The sequence below is a fragment of the Cnephaeus nilssonii genome (genome assembly GCF_951640355.1).
Source record: "Cnephaeus nilssonii genome assembly, chromosome: 12".
Lineage (NCBI taxonomy): Eukaryota > Metazoa > Chordata > Mammalia > Chiroptera > Vespertilionidae > Cnephaeus > Cnephaeus nilssonii.
The window spans coordinates 13,970,877-13,998,612 of record NC_137083.1 but is presented as its reverse complement, the minus strand read 5'-3'; the positions used below and the strand labels follow the sequence as shown (position 1 = coordinate 13,998,612).

General features: G+C 54.1%; 1 protein-coding gene across 5 annotated transcripts in view; it reads right to left on the bottom strand.

The window, feature by feature from the left end:
* Positions 1-18,493: 18,493 nt before the first annotated feature.
* RAPGEF5 (Rap guanine nucleotide exchange factor 5) overlaps positions 18,494-27,736 on the bottom strand; it is a 199,450-nt gene continuing 190,207 nt past the window's right edge. For all 5 annotated transcript variants that reach the window (XM_079786281.1, XM_079786283.1, XM_079786284.1 and 2 more), the window contains 2 exons: positions 25,306-25,360; positions 18,494-22,347 (listed from right to left, as the gene is read on the bottom strand). In XM_079786281.1, the coding sequence (XP_079642407.1) occupies positions 22,229-22,347; positions 25,306-25,360 (174 nt within the window). In that variant the 3' untranslated portion in view covers positions 18,494-22,228. The remainder of the gene's footprint in view (positions 22,348-25,305; positions 25,361-27,736) is intronic.

Sequence of the window (27,736 nt, the reverse complement as noted above, 5' to 3'; positions counted from 1 at the left end):
AGGAAGAAAACAATGTTTTTAATTACAGCTTAGTGTTGGCTCTGAAGGCAATTTAAAAAGATGTCCCTTGTTTCGTCAGTATAATATTCCCTAAACAGGACGGCCAAATGTGGCAGAGGATAGGTAGGCTCAGCCGGAGGTGAGGGAGATAAGCAAATGGTTTCATTTCAAGGGCAATGGAGCACACGGTTCTGTGAAGGTCAACACATCTGCAAGCCCAGGATGAGGGTGAGGCACGAAAGGTGTTAGGGACCCTGAGTATCCCCTTACATTTTGTGCTCTGCTCACTCCTCCCTAGTGCTGGCCCTGGTGGTCTAATTCCGAATCATAAGGAGGCTGATTAAGCAGCAGGTAGCACGCAGTCCCAGGAAGAAGAGAATGGGGCCAAGCAGATCCACTCACAGGTGGCACGTGAGGAGGACAGAATATTGAAATCATCTGAAAAAGTTTTTTTTTAATTATTATTATTATTATTATTATTTTTAGAGAGCGGGAGAGAGGAACATTGATTTTGTTGTTTCACTTATTTATGTATTCATTGGTTGATTCTTGTATGAGCCCTGACTAGGGACTGAACCCAACACCTTGGCGTATGGGGGCGATGCTCTAACCAACTGAGCCACCTGGCCAGGGCCTCGTCTTGAAAACTTTTGAAGAAACCTGATGTCCCCTTCATAGGCTCTGATTTCACTGGGCTAGAGTGAGACTCAAACACCAGGTATTTTTCAGCTTTCCCGGATGATTTTAATGTCCGGAGAGAATTGGGAAAGGCGCACCTCAAGAAGATGACAAGTGCAGGCAGGGAAGCAGAGGTCAACATCAGATCCAGAAAAATGGCGGGAACCATCCAATCCTCAGTTACTGGAAGTTATTGTAATTTATAAGTAACTTTATAACAGCAACCTGATAAGGCAATACCTACTCTGTCTACCAACATAACTATCCAGCGTGAGGGGGCTAGGCCCACTTCACTGAAAAGTTTTGGCCATGAAATACAGGCCCCTAGGGTTATATAAGCTCAATTTCACAAAACCGGGGAACAAGACTCATGAATGAGAACTCCATCAGCAATGGCTCATGTAGGGCAGAGGGGGCATTATGATCTATAATAATCTATAATAATAAAAGCATAATATGCTAATTAGACCAGACAGCCAAACTACCTTCTGGACGTCATTCCAGATGTCCTTCTGGATGAAGCTGCAGCGGCAGGGGCTGAGGCAGGGGTGGTTAGGGGCAATCAGGCAGGCAGGCAAACAGTTAGGGGCAATTAGGCAGGCAGGCAAGCGGTTAGGAGCCAGTGGTCCTGGATTGTGAGAGGGATATCCGACTTCCGGTTTAGGCCTGATCCCAGCAGTTGGACATCCCCCAAGGGGTCCCAGATTGCAAGAGGGTGCAGGCTGGGCTGAGGGGCCCCGCCCCTGTGCACGAATTTCGTGCACCAGGCCTCTAGTGTATGAATAAAAGGAGATTGAAAAATGTTTATTATACTCATGGTGACAGCATCCAAAAGATAATCCAGTTTCCATGAATCTAGCTCTTGGCTGTAAATTACAGAATGAGAGAGACAGCACTCATTTGAAGTAAGGACAGTCCCAAAGCAGAGAATTCCCACCAAAAATAAAAGGAGAAACCCACCCACTCTCCTTTACTTTCCATCTTCATGGAAAGTTTTATGCTTTTTTTTTTTTTTGGCCCCTTTCTTCTCTCTGTGCCTCCTGACACCCTGTAATTAGCGCTCCGGGCTCTGCCTCTGGCTCCAGGGCTGTAGGTGGCTGGCGTGACATCCCTGCCTGCCCCTGCAGTGCTGTAAGGCACCCCGTGGCGCACAAACAAAAAGCCCAGAAGGCCTGACCCGACTATTTTCCTATGAATAGACCGAGCTTTCTTTATGGCGATGAAAGGTGCTTATGTGTGTCTATTCGCATAGGGATGAGCTATATACATGTAGGCATAAACATAGGGACTTAATGCATGTGTTTTGCATGTGAATTTCTTAGTCTATTTAAAGAGGTTCAGGCTCGGACATATTTTTGCCGCGTCCTCAAATAGGACTGGAAACTCCTGAAGGACCAAACTTTTGTCCTCCAGGCTGGAAAGGCTGAGACCCCCTTTCTAAGAGGGTCTTTGTTTTCTAATTCCCCGGTTTTCCCATCTGAAAGCTTTCAGGTCTGTTCTCCTGTTGCTGGCAATTACTTTCATGTTTTACCCCTGGAGGGACTATTTTCAATACTGAAACATCAATATTTCCAATACATATTGACTGGTCAGGGAAAAAAGATGCCCCTTTACTTGGAAAAGCTTAACAGAAAACTACAACCGAGCCCAATAACAACCTAATAGGAGCAAACCAGGAATGCCTGTCCAGAGGGTAGAAAAGGACAGTCCTTCATTAGGGCAGCGCTGCTCCCTGCCATTCACTGCGTTTTCCAAGCCGGGAGGGCTGGTGAGAACTCGAGGGCCGGCTGAGGTTTTCCGTGCAGTAACCTGTGTTCCTTCATTTCATCACTCATGCACTGCCAACCACGTGCCCATCCATCACGGGGCTTTGGTATGAGGCTGGTGGAGGTTCCGGCCAGTATAAGACTCCGGGAGTTCTTCCAGTCTTAAAAAAGCCTTTGAATAGAGTGCTTTTACATACAAGGAAGGAATCTCATCAGTCACAGTGTCTCCAGTGCTCATCTGCTGAGGCCTGGTGAGCTGACGAGCCCTGGGGGAGGGCGAACGTGGCCACTTCAGCAGGGCTGGAGGTCAAGACCATAGCAGAGGCACTAGGGGCAGAGAACCACTCATTTGTGTGATATGCGCTGTTTCCATCGGGTAGAATTTTTCAAAATCCCTTCACAGCACTAATCACTTGATCTCTGCAACTACCCTGTAGATGCGGCAGAGTGTCCCATCCCCCTTCTACGAATGGGAGGTGACGATGCCAAAGATGCAGCGACTGCCTTTCCATCTGCCACACGCCTATGTGTGCCCCGCAGGCGTGTAAAGAGCCGAGTCTCACTCCATGGCACCGGGATACTCTGAAAGCCATTGGCCTCAGGCGGACAGTCCCAGGAACGGATCCAACCCGGTGTGTACAAGTCATTTTCTGTTGGACATCATCATCATTAGCTCTCAGCAATTAAATGCTTCTCGTCCCTTTCGCCCGGAAAAGCCGATGGAGAAGCTGTTCAGGTAGTTCTGATCCAAAGTTCCCAGACCCAGGCGGCCCGGTTTCTCCAGCGACGGTTCAGTAACGCGTAGGAGCCGGGGACTGTGAAGGCGCGAGAGTGGTTACCCGCCACCGGGGGGGTCCTGCTCAGGCTGTCAGCCTGCGGCCGTGGCTTTCACACAACGACTGTGGCCACTTAGTGACAGTGTCAGGACAGTTAAGCTGGGACTATTCCCAGCTCCTCATTTACCTCTCACTGAAAATGGAGTTTGAAAGAAAGCTAGCTTGGCTGCGGCCTCTGAGTGTTTTTGAAGGACAGGCTGGGGCAGACAGGGCGAAGGAAGCCATCTGACCGAGAACGTGGGTTAGCTGGAGATGCGGGGGAGCCATTTTTAGGGGGCAGAGTATTTTAAGGGGGAAGTGGACAATTTGTCCTGATCCAGAGGGTGCTCCTCGTTTACGGATGTTCAGGCAGACCCCGTGATCTCGGCCCTTTTCAAGCATCTTTTCTTTACACTCCTTTGATAGTACGTCTCAAACCTGGTGCCATCAATGTAGAAATTTAGGATTCTATTTTCTAATGTCAGGGAATTCTTGCTGCTCCATGTGACTGCCTGGGACACTTTAAAGTGGGTCAGCTTTGTTAATTTTTTTGTTTGTTTTGTTAATCCTCACCAGAAGATATTTTTTTCCATTGCTTTTTCAGAGAGTGGAAGGGAGAGAGGGTGGGGGAGAGAAAATGGGGGGAAGAGAGAAAAAGAGAGAGAGAGAGGAAGAGAGAGAGAGAGAGAGAGAGAGAGAGAGAGAGAAACATCGATGTGAGAGACACATCGATTGGTTGCCTCCCACATGCTGGGGGTGGGTAGGTGCCTCTGGCTGGGAATCCAACTCTCGATCCATCTGTGTGCAGGCCAATGCTCCAACCACTGAGCAACACTGGCGAGGGCTAACTTTTAATTCTGTAGGTTGTTTATTTTAAAAATTATTTCTGATTCAAAGAATTTTATAAGAACCACAATCAAAAGAGAAAGAGAGAGAGAGAGAAAAGCTCTGGCCTGTGTGGCTCAGTTAGTTGAGTGTTGTTCTGTGCACAGAGGAGTTGCCAGTTGGATTCCCAGTCAGGTCCCCAGTTGGGAGAGGCAGCCAATCAATGTTTCTCTCTCATATCCTCTCACATCAATGTTTTTCTCTCTCTCTCTCCCCCTCACCAGTCCTCTCTCTCTCAAATCAATAAAACATATTTTTTAAAAAAGAAAGTGGGGGGAGAATCTCACTCACTATGCTACCACCCTAGCTTTCACTTTTCCTCCATTACAGTCTTAATTCCAGGGAATTATTTTTAAAAAGGTTCCATTAAAGATGCTGAGTATTTCATGGGCCCAGGCCGTGGCACTACAATCGTGAAGTGCTGGCTTTTGAGGGTCGCTACTGCTGTAACCGTGAGCGAATACCACAAGGACCCCGGGAATCCCCAGCTGACAAATGTTTGGCCCCTTCTCCACCCCACAGCACTGCGAGGTCTCCCACCTCCCACGGCTCTGATCCACATTGGAAATTCCTGACATTGGAAATTAGCTCAGCGCCTTATAATTTAAGCGAGACTTTAATTTAAAGGAATGGTTTAGTTACCATCTGGAAAAGGCCTGGCAGAGGGCTAGAAAAACTGTCTAAAATGTCTAGTCTGTTTTACTCCATACTTTCCTAATATTTTGCTTTATGTATCTCTTTCTGGTTAGCAGTTTTTATTGGGTCTTCATCTTTCTCTTTGCCCACGTTCACCTGCTCAGCTTGCATTTCTATACTTCTTCCTTCTCTCTCCAGTTCCTCCCTGTCGCTCTGGGTCTATCTCTCCCTTTCCCTTTGGATGAGCTAGTGGTGTGATGTGCAGGACAGCGCCATAGCTCATTAAGGAAGGTCCCTGTAGGAGGTGTGGCTTACCTGTCTGATCCATCTTTTAATAGGCAGGTAATGGAGGTACAACAGTGATGACTTAAAATTAGAAATAAAATCACAATCAATTGCAATTTTTAAAAAGCCAACAGGCATCAAAGGCAAAGGCGATGAAAGCAAAATAAACAAGTGGGACTAGATCAAAGCAAAAAGCTTCTGCACCAATCAAATGAAAAGGCCACCTACAGAGCGGGAGAAAACATTTGAAGATCACATATCTGTTAAGGGGTGAATATCTAAAATAAATTAAGAACTCATGCAACTCAACAGCAGCAACAACAAAACAACAACAACAAAAATAAGCACCAAACAAGAGAATGAAATCATGGGCAGAGGATCTGAATCAATATTTTTCCAAAGAAGACGAACAGATGGCCAACAGGTACATGAAAGTTGCTCAACATCACTCATCATCAGGGGCATGGAAATCAAAATCACAATGAGATATCACCTCACACCTGTTAGAATGCCCATCATTAAAAAGACAAGCAACAACAGGGAGACTGTAGAGAGGGGGGACCTGACGTTGAAGTCCTCATTCCCAGGAACCCCAAATGTGACCGTACTTGGAAATAGGGCCACTGCAACCAAGATGAGGTCATACTGGAGCAGGCGGGGTTCCTAATCCTGGAGGTTGAAGACAGGCGAGCACAGGGGGACGGCGGGTGAGCACACAGTGGGAACGTCCTTTGAGGGTTGGAGTTATGCTGCCACAAACGAGGAACTTCCAGAAACACAGAGAGACCTGAACCCATTGCCCTCAGAGGGAGCTTGGGCCTGCCCACACCTTGATTTTGGAGTTCGGGCTCCAGATTTGTAAGACAATAAGTGTTTGTTGAAGCCGCTATGTGGTTCTGTTACCGCAGCCCTAGGAAATGAACAGGGGCATGCAGTTCAATGGCTGCTACCAGTGATTTCTCAGTAAGGGTCAGGATTGTTATGGTTTGAAACGGAGAAAAAGTGGGTCTGGGCCCGCCGCCCTAAGCAGAGTTAAACCCCCGAGGTAGGACAAGGCGGGACATTCGCCCAGCGGACTGAGGCCGGGGTGTGCCAGGCCTCTGGCTGGAGGCTGAGGAGCAGCGGACAGATGGTCACCACTGCTGGTCACTCCTGCTCTGGACGAGGACCAAATGCGAGGCGCAGAGGCAATGGCGTGCTCAAGCTGAGGTGGCTCGCCTCCCCTCCACCCCTTAGCACCTGCTCGGTACCAAGTGGAGTGACCGAGCCGGCTGGGCTGACTTCCGCTGCTGCCCTGGGGCCTGAGTGGGTCCATGGCAAGTGGGGGGAGTGAACGGGGCTCCAGTCCTACCAATGGCATCACCATGCCCCTCGGGCCAGCTGTTCGCTGGCGTCAGCAGTGGCAGGGAGGCATTCTGCCCCAGCGGGAAGCCAGCTCTCCACCAGCTGCAAGTTTACATCCAAGCTCGCTGCCCCCACCCCACGGGTTCTGGAGCCTCCCCTCTCCCCCAGGCTGTCAGGGTGTAAGGGCACTAGTCTTAGGGCAGCAAAAATCCTCTGTGTGAGCTCGTGCAACGATCAACTTTGCCGCACATGGGGGCTTTGGTGTTTCCTCCTTAAAGGAAGATGGGTTTAACAATGCCTCCGTGGCTTTTCTCGGGAGGCTGTGAGGTGAGGCAGGCTGTGGGTGACGTGGCCTGTAAGCAGCAAGAAGCCCCGCACGTAAGCGCTGTGGAGGGAAACTGTGGCGTGGGAACATCTGCCTGTAGGTCAGGGCTCCCTGACCTTGGTCTGACAGTTTCGCCCGCGTTGTTCAGCGACGCAGGCGAAGCTCAGCAGGAAAAGCAGCAGGCTGAATGAGGGCAGCGTGAAGCGAGATGCCATTCAATGGGCAGGGATTTATTTTACGTTATGTTTTGAAATATATATTTTATTGATTTCAGAGAGGAAGGGATAGAGGGAGAGATAGAAGCATCAATGATCAGAGAGAATCACTGGTCGGCTGCCTCCTGCACGCCTTCCACTGGAGGTAGAGCCCACAACCCGGGCATGTGCCCTGACCGGGAATCCAACCAGTGACCTCCTGGCTCATAGTTTGACACTCAACCACTGAGCCACGCTGGCCGGGCTGGACAGGGATTTATTACACCTCATTGCCTCTCATTCACTCAAAAATCAAGTGAGAGAGAAATAGTTAGCCACGGTTAAACCAGAGGTTCCCAAACGTCCTCAGTTCACGCTGCTCTTGGCCTGTCAGCGTCCCTAGGAAAAGAAACACCTACCGGCGCCATTGATGGTGGAGTCAGGGCCAAACGGTGTAACACACACTGCCCTCCTGACGGCGAGCACCTGCGGGGCCTGCGCAGCTTCTGGGAGTGGGAACTGGACAGGACTGCACGCTCATTTCTCCGTCCACACTGCCTGCCTTCCCCACAGCACTAGGGTTTCATCACGGCAGAAATCCTAGCTGGCCATTGAAAGGATGAAGCGATGTACTGCTGACACTGAACTGTGTGGAGCTGGTGGGTCACACACAGCGTTGGACAGATGTTACCGCATTTCCCTTGAAATTTCAAAATAACCCAGAGAGCCTGTGATTCACTGGGTGCCCCAGGGTGCCTCTGTGCGCAGTTTGGGAACTGAGGTAATAAACTAATGTTCAAAAGGGTGAAGTAACTTCACAGCAGAGTTTTTCAGCTTCTAGCATGCACTGGAATTACCTGGGGATCCTGCTATAAAGTGGCTTCTGGTTCAGTAGGTCTGGGATGGGGCCCGAGACGCTGCTTTGCTGGTGAGCTGCTGGGTGTGCAGGGAGCTGCTGGGTGTGCAGAGAGCAGCTGGGTGTGGAGGGAGGGAGCTGCTGGGTGTGGAGGGAGCAGCTGGTGTGCAGGGAGCTGCTGGGTGTGCAGGGAGCAGCTGGGTGTGGAGAGAGGGAGCTGCTGGGTGTGGAGAGAGGGAGCTGCTGGGTGTGGAGGGAGCTGCTGGGTGTGCAGGGAGCTGCTGGGTGTGGAAGGAGGGAGCTGCTGGTGTGGAGGGAGCTGCTGGGTGTGGAGGGAGTGGTTGGCTGTGGAGGGAGGGAGCTGCTGGGTGTGCAGGGAGCAGCTGGTGTGCAGGGAGCTGCTGGGTGTGGAGGGAGCAGCTGGTGTGCAGGGAGCTGCTGGGTGTGCAGGGAGAAGCTGGTGTGCAGGGAGCAGCTGGGTGTGGAGGGAGCAGCTGGTGTGCAGGGAGTTGCTGGGTGTGCAGGGAGCAGCTGGTGTGCAGGGAGCTGCTGGGTGTGCAGGGAGCAGCTGGGTGTGGAGGGAGCAGCTGGTGTGCAGGGAGCAGCTGGGTGTGGAGGGAGCAGCTGGTGTGCAGGGAGCTGCTGGGTGTGCAGGGAGCTGCTGGGTGTGCAGGGAGCGGCTGGGTGTGCAGGGAGCTGCTGGGTGTGGAGGGAGGGAGCTGCTGGGTGTGCAGGGAGCTGCTGGGTGTGGAGGGAGGGAGCTGCTGGGTGTGGAGGGAGGGAGCTGCTGGGTGTGGAGGGAGGGAGCTGCTGGGTGTGGAGGGAGCTGCTGGGTGTGGAGGGAGGGAGCTGCTGGGTGTGGAGGGAGCTGCTGGGTGTGGAAGGAGGGAGCTGCTGGGTGTGGAGGGAGCTGCTGGGTGTGCAGGGAGCTGCTGGGTGTGCAGGGAGCTGCTGGGTGTGGAGGGAGCTGCTGGGTGTGGAGGGAGCGGCTGGGTTGGGGCCACACTGCACATAGTGAGGGTTTAGGCGGAGCATCAGGAGGGGCAGCGAGCCCACCGAGTGGTAAGTCTCCCAGCCATGCCTTTCTCACCACCATCCTGGTCCCAGAGCTCAAAACTGGAGGACGTGTAAGACATTGTACTAGTGCAGGGGTCCTCAAACTTTTTAAACAGGGGCCCAGTTCACTACCCCTCAGACCATTGGAGGGCCGGGCTATAGTTTAAAAAAAAACTATGAACAAATTCCTATGCACACTGCACATATCTTATTTTGAAGTAAAAAAACAAAACGGCAAAAACACCCGCATGTGGCCTGCAGGCCGTAGTTTGAGGACGCCTGCAAGTGCTTCCAGCTCGGCCTGCAAGGAAGCTCAGAAGCCCTATGTCGTATCTACACAATTACAACAACAAAAAGCTGAAAAACTGAAAATCAACACCTCTTCTTAGATCCATCAGAGAACTGAGGTCACCACACAAGCCACTGCTCCCCCAAACTGGAGAGACATCAGGCAGATATACAGCTACAACCTACAACAGGTGGATATAGAGCCACAACCTACAACAGGCGGATATGGCGGACATAGAGTCATAACTTACCGGAGCAGAAACCTCCCCGTGGAGTCAGTGCCGGCGGGAAAAGCTAGTGTAGCTGCTGAGTTGCTGGCGGCCCAGTGCGGACACGTCTGAGGGTTCAAGCTGCAGGGACGCCCCCACACTCCAGGTGTGGCCGGCCAGGTCCTCTCAGAGAAGCCAGGAGGAGACCCCTCCTGCTCTGGGCAGGGAGGGGAAACAGCCTGATGCATCCAGAGCATTCGGGTCTTAACCTGCGGGGGACGGAGGAGGAGGGAGGTGCCCAGCGCAGCCCCTTCCCGCCTCCCTGTCTCAGCCAAGGGGACAAACAAACCAAATGAAACCGAGAAGCCTTCGTGAAGGTCCAGCCCAGGCCACAGGCTCACTAATCCTGTGACTAAGGCCACTGCCCCTCCACCATCGCCTTCCTATCCCCAGGGCTCCTGTGTGACAGCGGGGACAACTGTGCGTCTCAGGACACCGGAGAAGTCTCGGGAAACCCAAAGACCACAGAAGGCACCAACAAGGACACAGAGGAAAGCGGAGCCTCTAGGACCTTGAGCCACAGCAGACAGGAAGCAGCCAGCCCTGGCCAATAACCGCCCACACCCACGGCCTACACCTCCCCCCTCACCCAGTGCGGCAGCGCCGGCATTCCGAAAGACAAAACCCACCACTCGGAGGGCCTCCAGCCCCGGCACGTGCTCCATTGTCCCACTGGATGTATGTCAAAAACACAAATTCAAAAAGACAACCATTAAGAATTTCAGGATGGAAGCTACCGAGCACTCGGGGCCTCCTCGGCACGTCTGAGCGCCGTCCTGCACGCCGGACCGCAGTCGCCGAGCTTTGCTGCAGATCCCGCCCAGGAACTGGGCTCTGAGAGGACGCAGTATTGAGCAGCCGGTCTTACTCCATCCATCACATCATCACAGAGGCCCTGGGACTCCCCCAGGCTCCGCGGCCGTGGAGCCCATGTGCTCCGTTCCTGGATGCCTGCCCTGACCTGGCGGGCAGCATAACGGCCCTGCCTGCGGGAGGCAGCCCCGTCCCTGCGTGTGCCCGCCACGCTCCGCCACACATGGCTGGGCCGTCAACTCAGTGTTGTCAACGGCTCTTAGGAGGAAAACGTGTGTGTAAACTCTGCACGGCACCTGCAGAAGCCATGCACTCAAGGGCCCCTCTCCTAAGATACTCACCTGAAGCAAATCAAAGCTATTCAGGAAGACGAACCACAAAACACAGGCGACGTTATCTCGTTGCAAAGTGGACTTTCCTTAACGCCACGGAGACGCTCACGCCAATGAGAACGTAAGACAATTAGTAGCAGCTCCACAGAGCCCTGGTCCCACTGGGCGGGGTCAGCCACCCGGACCCAGCACCCGCACCGTGCACGCAGCATGCTGGGAGCCACAGGGACCAGCTGGTGGGAATCAGCCAGGGGGATGCCTAACAGGGCAGCGCAGCTGTAACCATAGGGAGAGAACTCGCCGTCGACAACCACAGTCGTTCTGAGGACGCGTCCTGGAAAAGGGAAAGCCCTCATTCTGCCACGTTCCTTGGTGGGTTTGGACTTGCAGAGTGTGGCCTGGAGCTGACCTCTGGCGGTGGGACGGAGGGAGCTGAAATGAGGAGAACGCGGTGAGGAAGGATGCAGGAAAGGAGCTGAGTAGGAAGCCACATGATGGAAAAATGGCCAAGGGATTTAAAAAAACCCCAAACAGGAATGTCTCGAATTCCATGTTCGATTGCCTGTGTTGCTATAGTAACCGGGTAGAAGGAGATACTGATTACATCTTCTGTGGCCCTATTTGAAACACAATCACACTCTGAGGTGCTGGAGGTTAGGACGGCAACCTATGAATTTGGGCGGGGGGTGTGGACACAGTTCAACGCCCCCAAATGTGTACGGTAGCAACTGTGACAAAGCACTCTTCACGAGGACTGGTCTTTGCAAAGAAAAGCTCCCGAATCCCAGCGCTGGGGGGCAGGTGGCGTTGCCCCCGCGGTGGTGGCAGGCGTGCCCCTGGACTGTGCCCCAGGGGCTCGTGGCGGAGCCTCCTCCGAAGCCTCTCTCTGAGGGGGTGCCAGCCGGGACTCCTGCCAGATGGAAGGCTCAGTCACACACGGAACAGGCCACCTGTGAAGCCAGGAGGCGGTCACGGCAAGTCGGCTGCAAGGAAAGATGGGCCTCTTATTCAACACGGGGTGACTTTGCCTTGAGGATATAGAAGGAATCTCAGCGGAGAAGAAAGCAAGAACGACTGAGGGGCTGTTGCCACGTGGATTTTCTTTTTTTAGTAGCTTACAACTTGTTTTTGTAGACTGGTGTCCACTGCCTCAGGGTGCTGCCTTCAGCACAGAAATGTTGAAAACCCGCACTAACCAATGGGTTGATGAAAAGATTGAACGGTTGCTCTCTCCGCTGATTTGGGGCACCCTCAGGCTCTCAGGATGCTCTCGAGGTCTCCCTCTGGCTGCCTGCGAACCCAAGCACTTATCTGGGGCCCCAGGGAGGGTTTTGCAGCGTCACTTGGTTCAGCAGGGCCCAGCGCTCAGCAGCCTTCTGAGCGGGTGAGCCACTAGATGGCGCTCCATGCCCACACGATCCTGTGGAAGGTCAGCACCACCAGCCCGGGGCGTCCCCTCCAAAAACATGAGTTCCTCTAGGGCCGCTGGCTGGTCCCGGCATTTTGACACAGAAGCCCCAGCCCGGCCTGTGCACAGAACCACCTCGGGCCAGCAGGAGTGACGGATGGAGAGCTGGGGACTTTTCCTTCTGGATCTGCCCTCAGCACTCTTTCGCGGGAAAGGAGGGGGGCGGGAGGGAAGGAAGCTGTTTGCCTTCTGCCTGCCCAGCAGGTGTCGCGAGCGCCTCACGTTTTGGTGACTGCAGAGGCGGAGGCTCTCTAGGTCAACAGGTTACTCGTTAAGCAAACGCTGCCAGACTTACCTTCCAGCTAGACCTGGAATCATTCTACGTCCCTCCCACACACCCCCTCCCCCCGCCTCGCCACAGCGGCGGAGGTCACTGTGTGGGTCATCCCAGGAGCTTCCTCACTGGTGATTTCTTGCCTCCATCCTCGCCCCCAAGAGGAAAACTCAGCAGTGGTCTGGTTCAAACACGAATCAGACCCTATCACGCTCTGCTTGACACCTTCCAGGGGTCTCTCCTCTGAGTTAGAGACACGTCCTGGTTCTGTGTGGTCTGGCTTCCAGCCACGCCAGGCTCCTGTGGGCCTTGAACCCAGGGGCACCTTCGGGGTCTGCACTCGCTTGCCTCTGTGTGCGGGTGCTCATCCCTCCGGTGTTGGCATGGCTGGCTCCCTGCCTTCCTTCCCGTCTTCCCGGCAGGGCTACAGGCCTTCCCAGGACTGCCGTACCAAAGCACCACCAGCCGGGTGGCTAAAAAATACAATTTATTGCCTCCCAGCTCTGAAGGCTGAAGGCTGTCAGGAAGGGGTTGGCAGGGCTGGTTCCTCTGAGGGCTGGGAGGGAAGGATCTGCTCCAGGCCTCTGTCCTGGGCTTGCCCGCAGACGTCTGTCTCCACGTTCACGGGGCGTTCTCCCTGCACGCATCACCAAATTGACCCTTCTTCTCAGGACGACAGCCACACGAGAGCAGGGCCACATAGCCACTGCATCCTAACGTGGTCACGTCTGTAAAGACCGGTGTCCAAGTTGGGTCAGATTCTGAGATCCTGGGGGTTAGGACTTCACATGTGACTCTGGAGGGGACACAAGTTGACCCATAGCTAAGGCCTTCCCTGGCCGCCCTGCCTAACACGCCACCCACCTTCCCGGCACTCTCCAGCCCCCTTCCCTGCGTGAGCTTGGTGCTTTTCACAACCCTCTTATCATCTAGGGAACTACTGCGTATTCCACTCATCTGTCGTTTTTATTATCTCTCTCTCTCTAACTGTCCAGCTGGATCGAAGCGTCATGAGGGAAGGGATCCTTGTTATCTTCATGTCTGTCTTCCCATAACCTAGGATGGAACCTGGCACATAGTAGGTGCTCAAGAAATATGTATTAGACAGATCTGATGAAGTCTGTTGCACATTAATGTTAGCTTACACGAAAGAGAGGGAGAGAGAGAGACAGAGATAGGGTGGAGAGAGAGAGAGAGAGAGAGAGAGAGAGAGAGAGAGAGAGAGAGAGAGAGAGGTGGAGCAGAGAGAAAGTTAGCTATTGGTTGCTTTAAGGAAGAAAAGCACTAGGCCAGTTGCATCCACAGGCCCAGGGTGAGCTGTCCTTTCGGCCGCCCCTGCTTTCCTGCCTCACAAAGGGAACTGCATCTCAACTCAGGCTCAGAGGTCGGCCCTTTAGCTGGTACCGACTGACTCCACATGAAACCAGAGACAACTGCCCCCAACCGCAGAGGACACAGCTAGAGGCAGAGAGCGTGTGTCCATCTCCGTCTCCTCGGAAACGGTGATGCTTCCGTGTTGCCCCGGGGAAGCCCAGAGCTTGTGAGGTGGACGTGCTGCTTAGGAGTTCCCCATCCTGTGGTCCAAACCAGGGAACAGGAAGCAGGGGGCGGGGCCAGGAAAAGCCCTCCGGCAGGCAGCTTCACCCAGTCAGCTGCCCGGGGTCAGTCAGCCTTTCTTCTCCCCGTGTTATTAATACGTGAATGACAATGTCAATGATGCTAACAGTAGGGTTATGCCAACTCTGCAGGCTCTAGGCAGACATCATTGTTCAGATCAATCAGCAAACCTTTAGGGCGCCCTTGCTTTGTCCCAGCTTGGAGCAAGGCAAGTGGGGGTTCAAAAGGAAACCTCGGATTTGTATCTCACTGGAGCTCCCTGCATTGTCCATTGCCTGCTCACCGCTGCCCTGGGCACAGATGTTGCTAAATGCCTTGTTGGGCAATGGAGAGAACCAAGGACAAGAGAAGTTAAGTAACTTGCAGGCCGTGGAGTGCAAATGTGTGTATCTCGCATTAATCACCACCATCCTCACCATCTTCAATCGTTATTTGAATGCCTACTAGGTACCAGGCATGACACTAAGCACTTCACCTGCATTTTCTCATGCGATTTCTCATACAACCTTGCCAGGTAGGGGGCAGAGTAACCCCCATTTTATGGGGTGCAAGTTCAAGGTGGAGACCTTCGCCAGTGCTTTCAGCTTACACGTCGGAGCCGGACTTGAACTTGGCGGCATTCTGGCTGCAGAGGCCACACCGTTAGCCCTGCTCCTCACCCTCTGGGCGGCCCACGCTGGGTGGGGGGCAAGACAATGCAGGGTGGTTCCCCCAAGAGTAACGAGTGGGACCTGCTGCAGGAATTCCGATAGGGATAAGGGGGTTCAGGAGGGCTTGGTTGTGGATGAGCCTTGCCTGGGAGGCAGGAAAGGGGTCCTGGCATGTGGTATCCAGCAGAGTAGACTGGGTGCAGGCAGGGAGCCTGAGGGAGAAGGCACGAAGGGCCAGAGGGCTGGGCTGGGAACACAGCGACAGCAGACCAGAGCCCCCTCCTTTCCCTTGCGGGGGGGGGGGGGGCAGCAGCTTGGTACCTGGAGGCAGGCCCTCTGCGGATGGAGGCCTTTGTTTGGCTGTTTGTGGCAGGCCTGCGTCCAGGGCAGGACTGTGGAGTCAGCAGGGGCACCGGACAGGGAGCGGCGAGGCACTCCTTTCCGGCTTCCGCCCTCTGCCTCCCCGGCCAGCTCCGGCCCAGCCCAGGTCACTAGAATACAAAGGAGCACGAACAGTTCTTATTTCCCACAGCAGCCAAGCCACTTCCTTGAATAAAGCCCAAGTAATTAGCTCTAGCAATCACAGGCCTGCACGCTTTCTTTACAGCCCGGCCGAAGGATCCCAGAGGCCTCCTAGCACAGCCGCATCCTGTGACCGGATTGCTAGGTGGGCTTAGGTCTGTTTGCACATCTCTGGTGGGGAAGGGTTCATCTATCCTGAATGCAATTCCGGTGGCCTGGGCTCCTCCGGTGAGGGACCCCCAACCCCAGCTAGCTCTGTATCCCTGTCAGTCTGGCTTTAGGATTGAATACCTTGCAAGTAGCAACTAAGCCTCATAAACACTTACTTGTTTAGCAACTGTCTGGTGCGTGTCATTGTCAACAGGCATTTTCTTTAGTAAGAATCCATTCATCTCCCCATGAGGGATACGAGGTTAAAGGGGCTTCCACCTTATTAGTGTCCTGGGGCATCGGCCCCATCTCTTTGGCCCTGAACAGGTAAGTCGAGGCCGAAATGTGAAGCCCTTGTATGCCGTTGAGGTTTATTTAGCTCTATGGCCTGGGGGTGCTATTGAAGGATTTTCAGATGGAAAAAAACCACACATCAGATTTGTGTTTTAGAACAAAAACATGTTTCGGAGAGCAGTTTGGAGATGAGATGGGGGGCATTTAGACTCGAGGGAGGGCGATGGGGTAGCAGGTCACTGCCATGGCTGGAGGGAGGCGGCAGGGCTGCGCTCATGCGGGGGGGGGGGGGGGGGCAAAGAGGGAGCCGCTGGTGGAGAACTGGGTGCTGGGCTGGGAGCCAAGGTAGTTCCTGGTTTGGCCTTGGTGCTGGCGTCACTCACCACAGCAGACTCTCTGGAGAAAGGACCCACCAGCAGGAGCCGCCAAGAGGCCCTGTGGCCAGAACTTGGGAAAGCCCTCGCCCCTGCCTCCAGCCTCCGAGGGGCCAACTGCTGTCGGGACTTCAACCTCTCTCTCTTTTCTCTCTCTCTCTCTCTCTCTCTCTCTCTCTCTCTCTCTCTCTCGGCTAGGGTTCCAAGTGTCTACTGCAGGGACTTTTCTCAGAATGCCATCATTTTCACTCAAGTTCTAACGGGCAATTACAGCCTCTAACCACACAGACAACTTGGGAACCTCCCACCATCGGAGCAGGGAAGGGGCCTCAGGACAGAGGGTCAGTGCCCGCTCCCAGGCAGCATCCCAGCTCCCGGCTCCACGCTGGGACCTGGACCACCTGCGAGTCCTCCTGGGAGGAGAAAAGTCTAGTCAGCACCACCTGCCTCCCCGACCCCCACTTACCTGGAGAAAGTGGGGGTAGGGGATGTTAGACAGTGGGGGGCGGGGGGGTCTACAATTGGGCGGGCTTGGTCTTCTCTTCGTAGGTGGTCTGTGGAGAAGGTCTGCCCCTTGGTGTGGTTTTAGCGGAAAATAGAGGGCGGGGTGGTGTGGCCAGGCAGCGGGGAAGGGCTTGGGAGAGTGCAGGGCCATCCAAGGAGGAGGACCAGGAGTTCTGTCACCTCGTCACCTCGGGGCTGGGTGAAGCGTGGGCTCAGGAGGGGCTGCAGGTGCCGTGGGGAGGAGTGAAGTGGCCGCGAGGCAGACGTGCCCTGACAGCTGACCACAGGGGGCCCTGAGCCACCCCTGGAGGACCGCTGGCCGAGAAAGGGAAGGAGCCCTGCTGGACTGAGTAGGCCCAGCTCCTCCAGGGCAAAGACCAAGTCACCATAAGGGAAACAAAACCGAGAGCTGCGATGTGACGGGCTCTGAGTGAGGCTGGAGCAGGGTCCCAGCTCGTGTCCCCAGGAGCCCAGTGAACAGGAGCCAGGCCTTGCTCAGCAGGTGTGCGGGCAGGGTGGGGGTGGTAGGGGTGGTGGTGGGGGGAGGCTTCTCCGCCACGTCAGGGTGGGGCCAGGACCAGGACCACTTTACTGAGGATCAGTCTGTGTAAAGCTTAGGAACCTCTTGTGTGCGGCAGCGAGTGGAACCAGGCACAGCGGCTCACCGGGACCCAGAAGACCCGAAAGGAGAGCCTGCCGACACGGAGCTCTCAGTGCCTGGAACACGATTCTGTGTTCGTGCACCGGGGCCAGGACCAGATTTCGGGGTTTGCAGATCTGAACAAGAACTGGCTTCTGAGTTGGCAGGAGCCCTTGCCTTTCCAGTCTGGGAAACCCCAGTGAAGAAAATCCCCAGTACCCGGGCCATGGGAACGCCCCTTTCTTCCCTACTCCCTCCCGACGTGGAGTCTGGCTCCCGCCCTTCCTGGCCTGTGCGCTCACTCGGATTTTATGCGGGGGGGGGGGGGGGGGGGGGCCTGCCCCCGGGATGGGGATGGCGATGATGTGACCAGGACACCAGGAAGCTCAGGGGTCCCTCGCTCTGGCCCCTGTGTGCCCCACCCCTTCCCTTGTCTCACGAAGTGCCACTTCCTGGGGATGAAAGTCCCGAGAAACTCATCTGGGGTCTCCCTTTCCCTTTCCCACAGAGACAAGCCTTTGCACCATCTGGGAGGACAGGGGTCTCGTGCATTGGGACTCTGGCCCACCCGTGGGCTGAGGGAAAGGGCAGTTTATCAAGGACAGTGTCCTGGGAGACTGTACCTACCCGCCAGCTCAGGCTAAATTCTCCAGAGACACGCCCAAGCCCCACCGACCCCCAATCCCAGTAGCTTCTAATGATGACGTTTTATTTCTCACTCGTTACACGTCCTTCAAAGCTGGAGAGCAGGCGATGGCGCCGCCTCCCCTGCTCGCCTGGCTCACTGAGTCTCGGCAGGAGACGGGCAGGTGCAGGTTGCCGGGTGACGCTCCGGTTTACGGGCCACACGGCCACTCCCTCCCTTTGTTCACCGGACAGAGCGGGACCTTGGCCGCTGGGAGTTCAACCTGGGAAGACACACACCCTGTGCGGGGAGGCACCACCACGCGGGCCCAGCCGGACACCGGGGGGCAGGACGTGGCACCCTTCCAGAGCGGGGGAGGGAGGGTTGGAAGGACAGGCCACCGGGGTGCGTGGGCACCGAGACATCCCGTGTCCCCAGAGCGTCGTGAGCCCCCCGCTGCGGAAGCATCTGCCCACACTTGTGTGCCAAGGCTCTGCCTAGGCCCAGGCCATCCCAGCAGGGCTCAGCGCTTCCCCGGCCCCTGGCCCTGCTCCAGGGGGTGAGGTGACGAGGGCGTCGCTGAACTCTCCAAAGCCTAGAACCCGAGGAAGCTGATGCGATTTCCAGCCCAGGGCACGAGGGTCTGCAGGAACTCAGGGGCAGCGTGCGTGATGTGGGCGTCTGTGGGCTGCCCCAGACCGCTTCACCCCCTCCCAGCTCTCGCAGGGAGCAAGCCATTTCCGAGCTCCAACTACTGCATGTAATAAGCCGCCCCAACGCGGGCTGCGCACCCACACGCGTCACGGACACAGCAAGAAGCTCCCAGGCACGGATAGCGTTATTAGCATCATCTTATATTTGGAAAAGCAGTTTTTAAAAAAAACACTTGAAAATACAAGGTAAGGTAACAGTGACATATAAGTTTTCAACCTTATATTGCCCGGCCGTTTTTTTTTACATATAAATTATTGCTTACTAGCTTCGATAAATACACAGCACAGTCATATATGTACAGAAGCAGAAAGCATGAAATCCGAGAAGGGAAATACTGTTAATGGCAATTCTGGTAACTCAACCCATGTTTCATGTTTACCAGCTCCGGTGATGGTGGAAAACTACGGGGTGTGGTCCCTGAGAAGTTAGGTGGGCACCCTGGCCGCGGGTTTCTATCGGCTGAGCGCTCACGCCAGCGGACGCCACCGCAGTCCTAATGAATGGCACATCAGAAGGCCAGCGTCCTTGCTGCAGCTCACTGATTCCGTCCCAGTATTTAATAACAGCGCGACACGAATACAATAAATAGGCTATGCAAATAAATAGTACTCTGCTAAAAAACGTTTAGTATGTACAGCTTTGCTTTTTACAGTAGTACATTTTCATCTAGCTTTTTGGCAAATTTTAAAAACATTTCCCCCCTCCCAGTGTCCAGCACAGTGGCCCGCTCGTCACAAGCAGGCTGAAATTTTAAGGACATGTTTGAAGCGTCGAAAAGAAAACTCCGTGTCAGGCCATGGCAGGGCACCCGATGGTCCCCATTTTCACGGTTTCCCCTAGTTTCCGAGAAGCTCGGGTTACTTGTGCCATTTGGGAACACTGAGTCTGCGACTGTGTACGTGACGGCTGTCACAAGGCGGCCGGGCTGGGACGGGGGCCGCAGGGCAAGCCCAGCTCTGGGGGCCCAGGTCCCAGGCACCCTCTCCTTCCTGCAGCCATTTCTCCCACCAGGAGGCGGTAAGCCTCCCCGAGAGGCATCTGCCCCTGCCGACTGGGAGGGGTGGGCTTTTACTTTATCCTCACGCTGCCGAGCTCGGTGCACACCCCACCTGACTTGCCTGTGGACAGGGTTTCTGGGTAAATGAACTTCTTCTAAACATAATTGATGAAATAGAATAAAGCGAGTGCAGGCCATCCTATTTATCAGGGCAACCATTTGGCAATTGTGCAGATCATAACGAAGAGTGACTCTGAAACGCTGCAGTCTGTGGGGCATCTGTAAGTACGGAATGGAGAAAGAAGACATTTGGCAAGGTTGCGGTTTTGCCCACGGGCACCTGCCCGTGCTGATTTCTAAGCGGGGCTGGTTCGCCGGGATGCTGACAGAGAGAAGTACTCGGAAGGGCCGGTGATGGCGGCAGCTGGCAGATTTCCAGGGCGAATGGAGGTTCTATGCGATCATAAACATCTAAAAGAGCCGGGAAGCAGCACAGACATCTTCCAGTCCATCCGTCTGTCTAGCCAGCACAAGACCTATTCCAGAGGCTGCGGCAGGATTTGGAGGGAGCACAGACCATCCCCGCTCACAGGGAGCTGCTGAGCCCCACGTTGGCCGCTCACGGTTGGGGGCTCAGGTTTTCAGAAAGCACTCCATGTTGCACTAAACCCGGCTCCCACAGTTCCGCCTTGAATTCTTTAGTCCCAGGCTTACGTCTCCTCCGCGCTTCTGAAATCTCTCAGAGCGGCTGCCTGGGACATCGCTGGAGACAGCTGGTAACTTTCAGAAAGATTGGGAGATGTGGACATTCAGAAGATGGGGATGGAAAAGCAAATCTAAACAGAACAAAATCCTCCCTTCCCTCGGCTGCCCCGAGAGCCACCGACCACGGCTGCAGGAAACGTGACCGCACCACGCTCTCCCCCGCCTGTGTCTGCCACGGCATGCTCTGCCTACACTACCAAGATGGGTTTAAACGTGATGCACGTGTGGATTTGTCTGGCCGTGGACATATCTGAAATGAGGTCTAAGCAAAGGGGGCTTTGCTGAAAAAGTTCTCCACTAAAGAAACTGCAATAGTTTTCGTTGGAGCAAAGCAGATCCTATGTGAATAAAAACTTAAATGCAAAACAGGGAGACAGTATCAAAATGGCCTTAGATGGTTTGACTGGGCCAACGCTCCGCCCCTGCCCCCTGCAGCGTGTGATCGGCCCCCAGGGAAGCCTGCTGCCCTGGCTCCAGGCTCAGGTCCCCTCCAGTGGGTCTCCTTCCAGCCCTAGCAGCTGGGAGCATTTCTCTAGTGGGCCGGCCCTGGGTGGTGCTTTCGACAAAATCCTGCGAATTTTCAGGGCTGACGTTTACATGCTGGGGCAGACGCAATCTCTCTGCAAGTTCCAACAACATTCTTCTCCCCGTGGCTCCTTCCAGCGACTCAAGCTCTCTGGGGCTCCTGAGCCAGGACACAGCCCTGCTGTGAGGGGACAGGCTGCCCCGGATGGAGGTGCTGAGGTGGCAGGAAGCTACAAGACGCACAGGCGGCCGGGCTGAGAAGAGCACCGGCTCCCAGGGCTGGAACGTGCGTGGACCTGGCATAGGAAGCCGGGGCCTGGGATCTCAGCAACGTGGTAAGTATCTAGCTGGCCGGGTGCATGTCATTGCTGTATCCCACCGGCTTTTATGAAGGGCAAGGGGACGCTAACCCATTCTGGAGAAGAGCCAGGGTCTTATTTACTGGAGGAGCCCTAATCTATAAAAATGGAAATTAAAAAAAAAAAAGACTTAAAAGACTCGGAGGAAAACAAATAAACAAATTTGGCTGGAAGGTGAACTCTAGGCGAACTGTGAGGGTCCAACTTAAACCAGATGTTTGCTGTGAGGCGGGCAATCAGCACCATCTTCCTCCCTTGCTCTTCACTAGGGGCGGAGTGCGGAGTGCCTCGCACATCCCACCCCACTCACCTCCCTGGGCCGGCTGCCACCCCTGCACGCGGCGGGCAAGGAGCCCGCGGAGGCGAGCAGAGCACCAGGGCACCGTCAGGCTCCTCTGACTGTCACCCTGATGAACGGTCACGGAGCCTACGATGTGTCAGGCACTGCGCTCTTTCAAAAATCGTATTGTTCCCAATAGGAGGAGAGCCTGCTTGCACGCGTCAAGAAAATCCCCGGAAATTAAACCACGCGTCAATCTCCTAAGGATTCTTATTTTTCCTTATTGGCAAAGCCACGTAGCCTAACTTGTCCACAGCTGCAAATCAGTTGAGCAGAAACGGACTTCACCGGCGAGCTGACATCCGTAAGTGATTGTGGGTGCAAAGCAAGGCCTGCCCTGACGTTTCCCTTCCGGGGCTCAGGGCACGGGCTCCCCAGACACAAGGGGCCTCCGGTGAGGTCACAGTGTGTATCAGCAGAGACCACGCCTTCTCCCTGGAAATCCGGACGTGCCCTCACTCCTTCTGGGGTTCAAACAAGCCCCTTCGTGGACAGCCTACACACAGTGGCCTGCTCCCCCGCGAGGCAGCGCTGCTCCTGTGTCACGCACGCTCTCGCTGGAATATCTGGCCGCTGTAACAAGACAGGATCCCTGGTCGTGATGCTGGCACATCTCAAGTTGAAAACTGGAGGGGATCAACAATGTCCGTGTAAGGAACCGGACTTCCCCGTGCCAAGGTGCTCTGAGTCTTCTGCCTTCTCGTCCGAGAGCGAGAGCGGTGAGGCCCTTCCCCACCGCGGGTGGCTGGAGCGTGTCTTGTGAGTTACTGATAAAACTCAGCAGCTTCTTTCCTCCCAGGGAAGGGACGTGCTGGGCACTGACGTCCATGGCGGGAGAGCTGCAGGTGCTCAGGGGGCGCGGCTGGGCTCACGCCCGGGGCTCGATCCGGTGGGAGAGCTCGAACAGGGCCTGCTGGCTGTCGATGACGTACAGGTGGGTGACGTAGGACTTTAGCTCGTGGTGCTCTTTCGGAGACACATCCCCTCCTAATTTTTTGGAGGAAAAAAAAACCCCCCAGTTAGTCCCATGAGCATGGTGATGTTATGGCTAAATCCCAGTAGACCCCTCGGTAAGGCTTAGTGTAAACCTACCCGGCAGGCTCCGTGAGTCAGGCTCGCAGGGGAGCGCTCGATGCTAACCGGGCAGCTGCGTTCTCAGCTCGGACTAGGTTCCTCGGCCAGGTGTTTAGACCTGGCAAGGTGTTTGTCTTACCACCTGTCTACAGTGTTTATTACCTAACAGAACACAGCATCCAGCAGCTGGGAAGCAGCACACACACGAGTGAGTGCCGCGTGGGACTGGAACCCGGGCCCTGTGGCGCCCGGTCCATGGTCTGAGGTCCCGTGTCTCAAGACATGCCCATGTCAATGGCTCTCACGGGCTCTTAATCTCAGTCTGGAGCTGTCGGAGATCACTGCTAACCTGGTGAGTGCACAGACACAATTCTTTTTGGTGTCCTTATTTTTTGGGGGAAAAAAATGAAGGGACCCATTAAATGAACGGATATCACAGAACTAAAGGTAAGGCATGGCTAACAGGCACCGCAGGTTCCTAAAGGACGCGGCTGGGCTAACATCTACCCCGTGGAAGGCGAGGCAGGGGGTTTGCACTCCCCATCCAGGACCCGGGGTGGTTAAATACCGCGGGGCCGCCCGGCTTCGGTGCACTGTGAACACACACGTGCCCCGCTGGTGGCAGCTCTGATAAGGAGCCAGAGATAAGGGGGCCTGGACAATGGGGCAGGCTCACTTCCCATACTCAGACATGAACACATCCACCCGCACCCCAACCCCGGGGCCCCGGAGACCGAGCTGGGCCGCGGAGGACAATGTGACCGCGAGTGAGCGGCGTGAGGTCACTGGCGTCGGGATTTCTGGGGGGGGGGGGGGGGGAGCAGGGCCCAGGCTGCGCTCAGTCCGAACAGAGGGGCGGGGCCTGAGGAGGCGGACATTTCAAAGCAGCTGTTTTCTTCTCCCTCCTCTACGGCAATGTGTTTGATAATCTAAGGCCTGTATGTCCTGGGTGGCTTATCATCCTCAGGTTTAACAGAAATAAGACTTTCTGGTTTCAAAAGGTGAAAAGCACCAGGAGTTGATGTTTTCACCGTCCTACTTGTTTGAAAGTGAGCAAAGGCTGTGTCATTCCAGAGGCTGTTTCCGGAGACACCAGATAATGTGGCAGCTTCGTGAACACTGGTGTCGAACACACGATGCTACCAAGGTAATTTTGTTGTTAAATTTCTGGCCTTAAGAGAAGAAGATAGAACGAATGGTTCCGATCATGACAACGGACACTTGCAGGCACCCCATAGCTTATAGGGGCCTTGATTGATCTTATTTTATCCCAAATGCCGACAGTGGCTTACCATGCCTACCTAAACTGTCACCTTGAATTGAGGCAACTCAGTCACATATGTGATTTTTAAAGATACAGAAATATAGAACACAAACAGGCCTCATAGTTAAATGAATTTCTCCTTTGCTTTGTGCTAAGGAGACTTCCTCTCTGGTGATGGCAGGTTCAAGACAGGGTCAAGGTCAGCCCAGCCTTCCTGTCCACACTTGCAGCACATATAAACCAGGGCCCTTAGTAATGAGACTGAAGTCTTAGAATTAGCTGAGTGCCCATAAATACGTGGGAAGCACAGGAGGATGAAAGAAATATGAACTCGTTAGCAACATTATACTTGTGCACTTGAAAGGATCTCCAGGATAACGTTACTATCGCTGTTTCTATTGTAACAGCATTGTACTTGTGTGCTTACTGGAGAATTATATAAGCACATATCCAATGGTATTAACTGATGTGAATATTATTGTACTTGTGTGCTTAATGGAGAATTATAAGCACATATCAAATGGTATTGATATGAGTATTTAGAAAATTAGGTCTTGCATTTATAATTCTTCCTTTCGAACAGAATTCATACAGATGTTCAGTTGTTTTGTTGGGGGGTGATACAGCCAGCCAAGACCAGCCCAGACGAAAAAAAAAAAATTCTTAAGAATGTGCACCCACCCTTAGAAAGTGCGCCTTTGATTTTCTACTTTACATACATCCCGTGTTGTTAAAGAAAAACTGTCTTACAATGAGGATGGATTACTTAACAAAGTAAGTTTTACTTAGCGGACACCTTTGATGGATTTATAATTTTTGAATTCAACTTCCTATTTTTTAAATTGCCCTTTATATCTACTGAATCTGCAGAAGGCAAGGGCAGGGCATGGGCCAGGAAATCGGGAGGACTCGGGGTGAGTAACGGCTGTGTGATTAACCTCCGAGCTTCCCCTGCTCCGTACCCGCAGGGTAATATCTCCATTCACCAGTCACCAATACTGGGGACAGGATCCCACCGCCCAGGCGAAAGCTCCGTGAACTCAATACAGTCGATTTCCTTCCTTCCTGCAGTGTTTTAACACGACCAAAACATAATGTAAATTGTGCCCAAGATTCAGAAAAGAAGGAATATTCCTGCTTACATGGGCCTCAGTGGGGAGTCTACAAAAATGCTCAGAAACACACCTTTTCAGGGAAAGGCAACTCCAGACAGGACATTGTTGTTGGAGAGGAGGACAGACGCTGGGAGGCTGCATTAGGCACATTCACAACGATATTCCTATTCCAGGAAGGCTCCAGGCAGAGAGGTTAGGGACGGGTCGCCCCTGATAAACCCACTGGCATTTCTGTGCCAATGGGCAAACTAACAAGACTTCCTGGGGTGGGGTGGGAGCTTCTGACTGTCCAAAGTCACTCTCTACAGTACAATCTTGCCTCCCTCTGCATTCCAAACACGCAGAGATCAGACACAGAGAGGGCAGTGTATGGTACAATGTGCACATTATACTTCACAGTCTGCTTACATGTTTTACCACAAACCCTTGTGACAGGGTCACCGTCTACTCTGCTGCATGTGAATACATTGCACGCCGACGGCGGTTACTCACCAAACTGGTTGGCCCTGCAGTGTCTCAGGGTTCGGACGGTGTCTGCAATCATATGCTGGAAGGCAAGCAGGAAGCAGGTCAGTGGGAGGGTTACTGTGGGTGAGGCCCAAGTAGCATGTTTGTGGGGATCGATGGGTATTTACACCCTCGGGTGTAACTTGGAGCTGGCCTTTAAGTGATAACACTGAGCTTGGGTTACAGAAGAGTATTTAGTCCTTGTCTGTAGAAACAGGGGCTCCCCCATCTAGCTGCACAATTCTAACAGAGCCCTGGAGGCCCGGGAAAACACACTCAAAGATGCAGCTCTCCTCCGCCCGCTGCCCACCCGTCCCCACCGAAGGCTTTGCCCTCCAGGCGGTGCCCCGCGCCCCTCTTCCCCAGGAGGCCGCACTGAGCTCTCCCGGTGAACCTGCGAGGCGTCCCTCCCCACCCTCCCCCTGTCCTTTGTGCACTGCAATGGGCTTTGTGTTGTGGCATTTGTTGTGGAGCTTCCGCTGTCCACCAGGTCCCACCAGCCGGCTCTGTCTGCCGGCATCTACCAGCTGCCAGGCACGTTGACTCACACCACCTGCCAAAGGGAGGTTGGCATTTTTGTGGAATCCAAGGTTCACGTGTCTCAAATGGTGAGAGGAAGGGAGGCGTTCATGGAAGGTAAACATTTTCTAGAACCTCCGTATCTTCACAAAAATGTATAATTAGATTCCCTCCTGGACTCCCCAGTGTTCTACTTCAACGTCTTTCTTTCCAGTCCTCACCGGTCTCCAGGCAAAAGTCTTCTTCAGCTCGCGGCTGCTTCGGACGAGACCCCACCGCCCCCTATTGGTGCCCCTGCAACAGCCTTCTAAGCGCTTGGTTTTCCACGATGGAGGAAACACAGCCTTTAGGGCAAGGCCACTGTCCGCTCCAGGTCCCCCCATCACGTTCCAGAATCATCTCCAGACACTCTCGTCCTCCTGCTCTAGTCTTCGGGAAAGTCCCAGTGACTCCCTGATTTGTTTCATATCAAAATCCAAACATCATCCCATTATCCAAGCATCCGCACTGTTCATCACCTGGTGCCCCAAACCCCTCCAGGCGGCAGCACCTGCCATGCCCTGTGTGTGCGCCCGGAGCCCGGGGCCGTGCAGACATGGCAAACACATGGGACCGCTGCTGACATAAAGTGGATACTACAGAACTACAGGACCTGTCGTGTGTGAATGTGACCTACTTACTGAACTGTTCTCACAGCTGCATTTCTAAGTGGCGGAGCATTAAATAGGACAGTGATTAGAGCAGTCGCTCCGTTGCCTGTGTGACGGAAACGGGCCTGACTCATGTCTGCGAGTGCATTGTTACGTTTCCTCCCCCCGTGGGCCGCTGCTCCCGGCAGCCCCTCGCGGGTGTCAGCCGCGGCGTCACACTGATGTCTGTCATGTGCCATTGGTGCAGCGCACGCAGGGCTCGGTCCTGAGCGCGGAACCTGAGCCCTGAGCCTCATCGTTAGGCTTCCTGAGGGCGCAGAGAGGACGATGTGGTGAAAAGAGGATGCTCCTCCCATTGAGGGGTGGAGAGGAGGAAGGGGAGAGCATTTGCTTCCTCACGATGTCACAGGTTGGACTGGAGCACGGGGAGCCGCTGAGGCAGCGTGGGGAACAGCGGGAACCTCGTTAGGCCCGCTGAGCGCTCCCGGGTCTCCTGAGTTAATGTGTCGGCCTGGATCAGCCAGATAAAGATAATGCACTGACTTCTCCGCGAGCTGGTTAAGCTAATATCCGTCATGAGGAATTGGCTCCCCACAAGTTAATTCAGTTACGTTCTATTGGTTCATTATTGTGAAAGATGAACCTGTTTTAGCGTAAGCGAAACCCTGTCCTTTGCTGAGAAATATCCTTAAAAAAACTGCCTCTCCTAGGAAATTCAATTTCATTCCCCGGCATCTGAGGATAACATAGGTTATGTACAATAGATATATGCCCTTCCAGAAAATTCTAACGTCACCCCGTCTTTTCTGTGCCAGGAGGGGGTCAGCAGCAGGTGTGCTGTATCTTAAATGCCATCTACGTCGAGGCCTAGGAACCAGTGTGTGTCCTATATGGCCTTACAGAACGTTGCTTCTGTCTTCTTAATAAAAGTTCTCTTTAGGAATTTAAAATGGAAAATAAGGTATCACTTACATATGCTATGCTATTTCCTCAAACTTTCTTAAAGAATTAAGGGTACAGATAATTACTGACCACAGTAGATGTACTACTAGGTGGACTTTCTTAGTTTGAGCCCCAATGGTTAGTATGACATCTGAGCACGGATGAAAGCAAGACCCCGGATGACATCGGCAGGCGTTGAAGGCCTTCCCGGGGCTGCTGGGGGAAGCAGGGGAGACCAAGATGCTGGTCAGAAATAAGGAGAGCAGGGGCCGGGCCCCTCCATCGCGCGCTCCCCATTGTGCCAT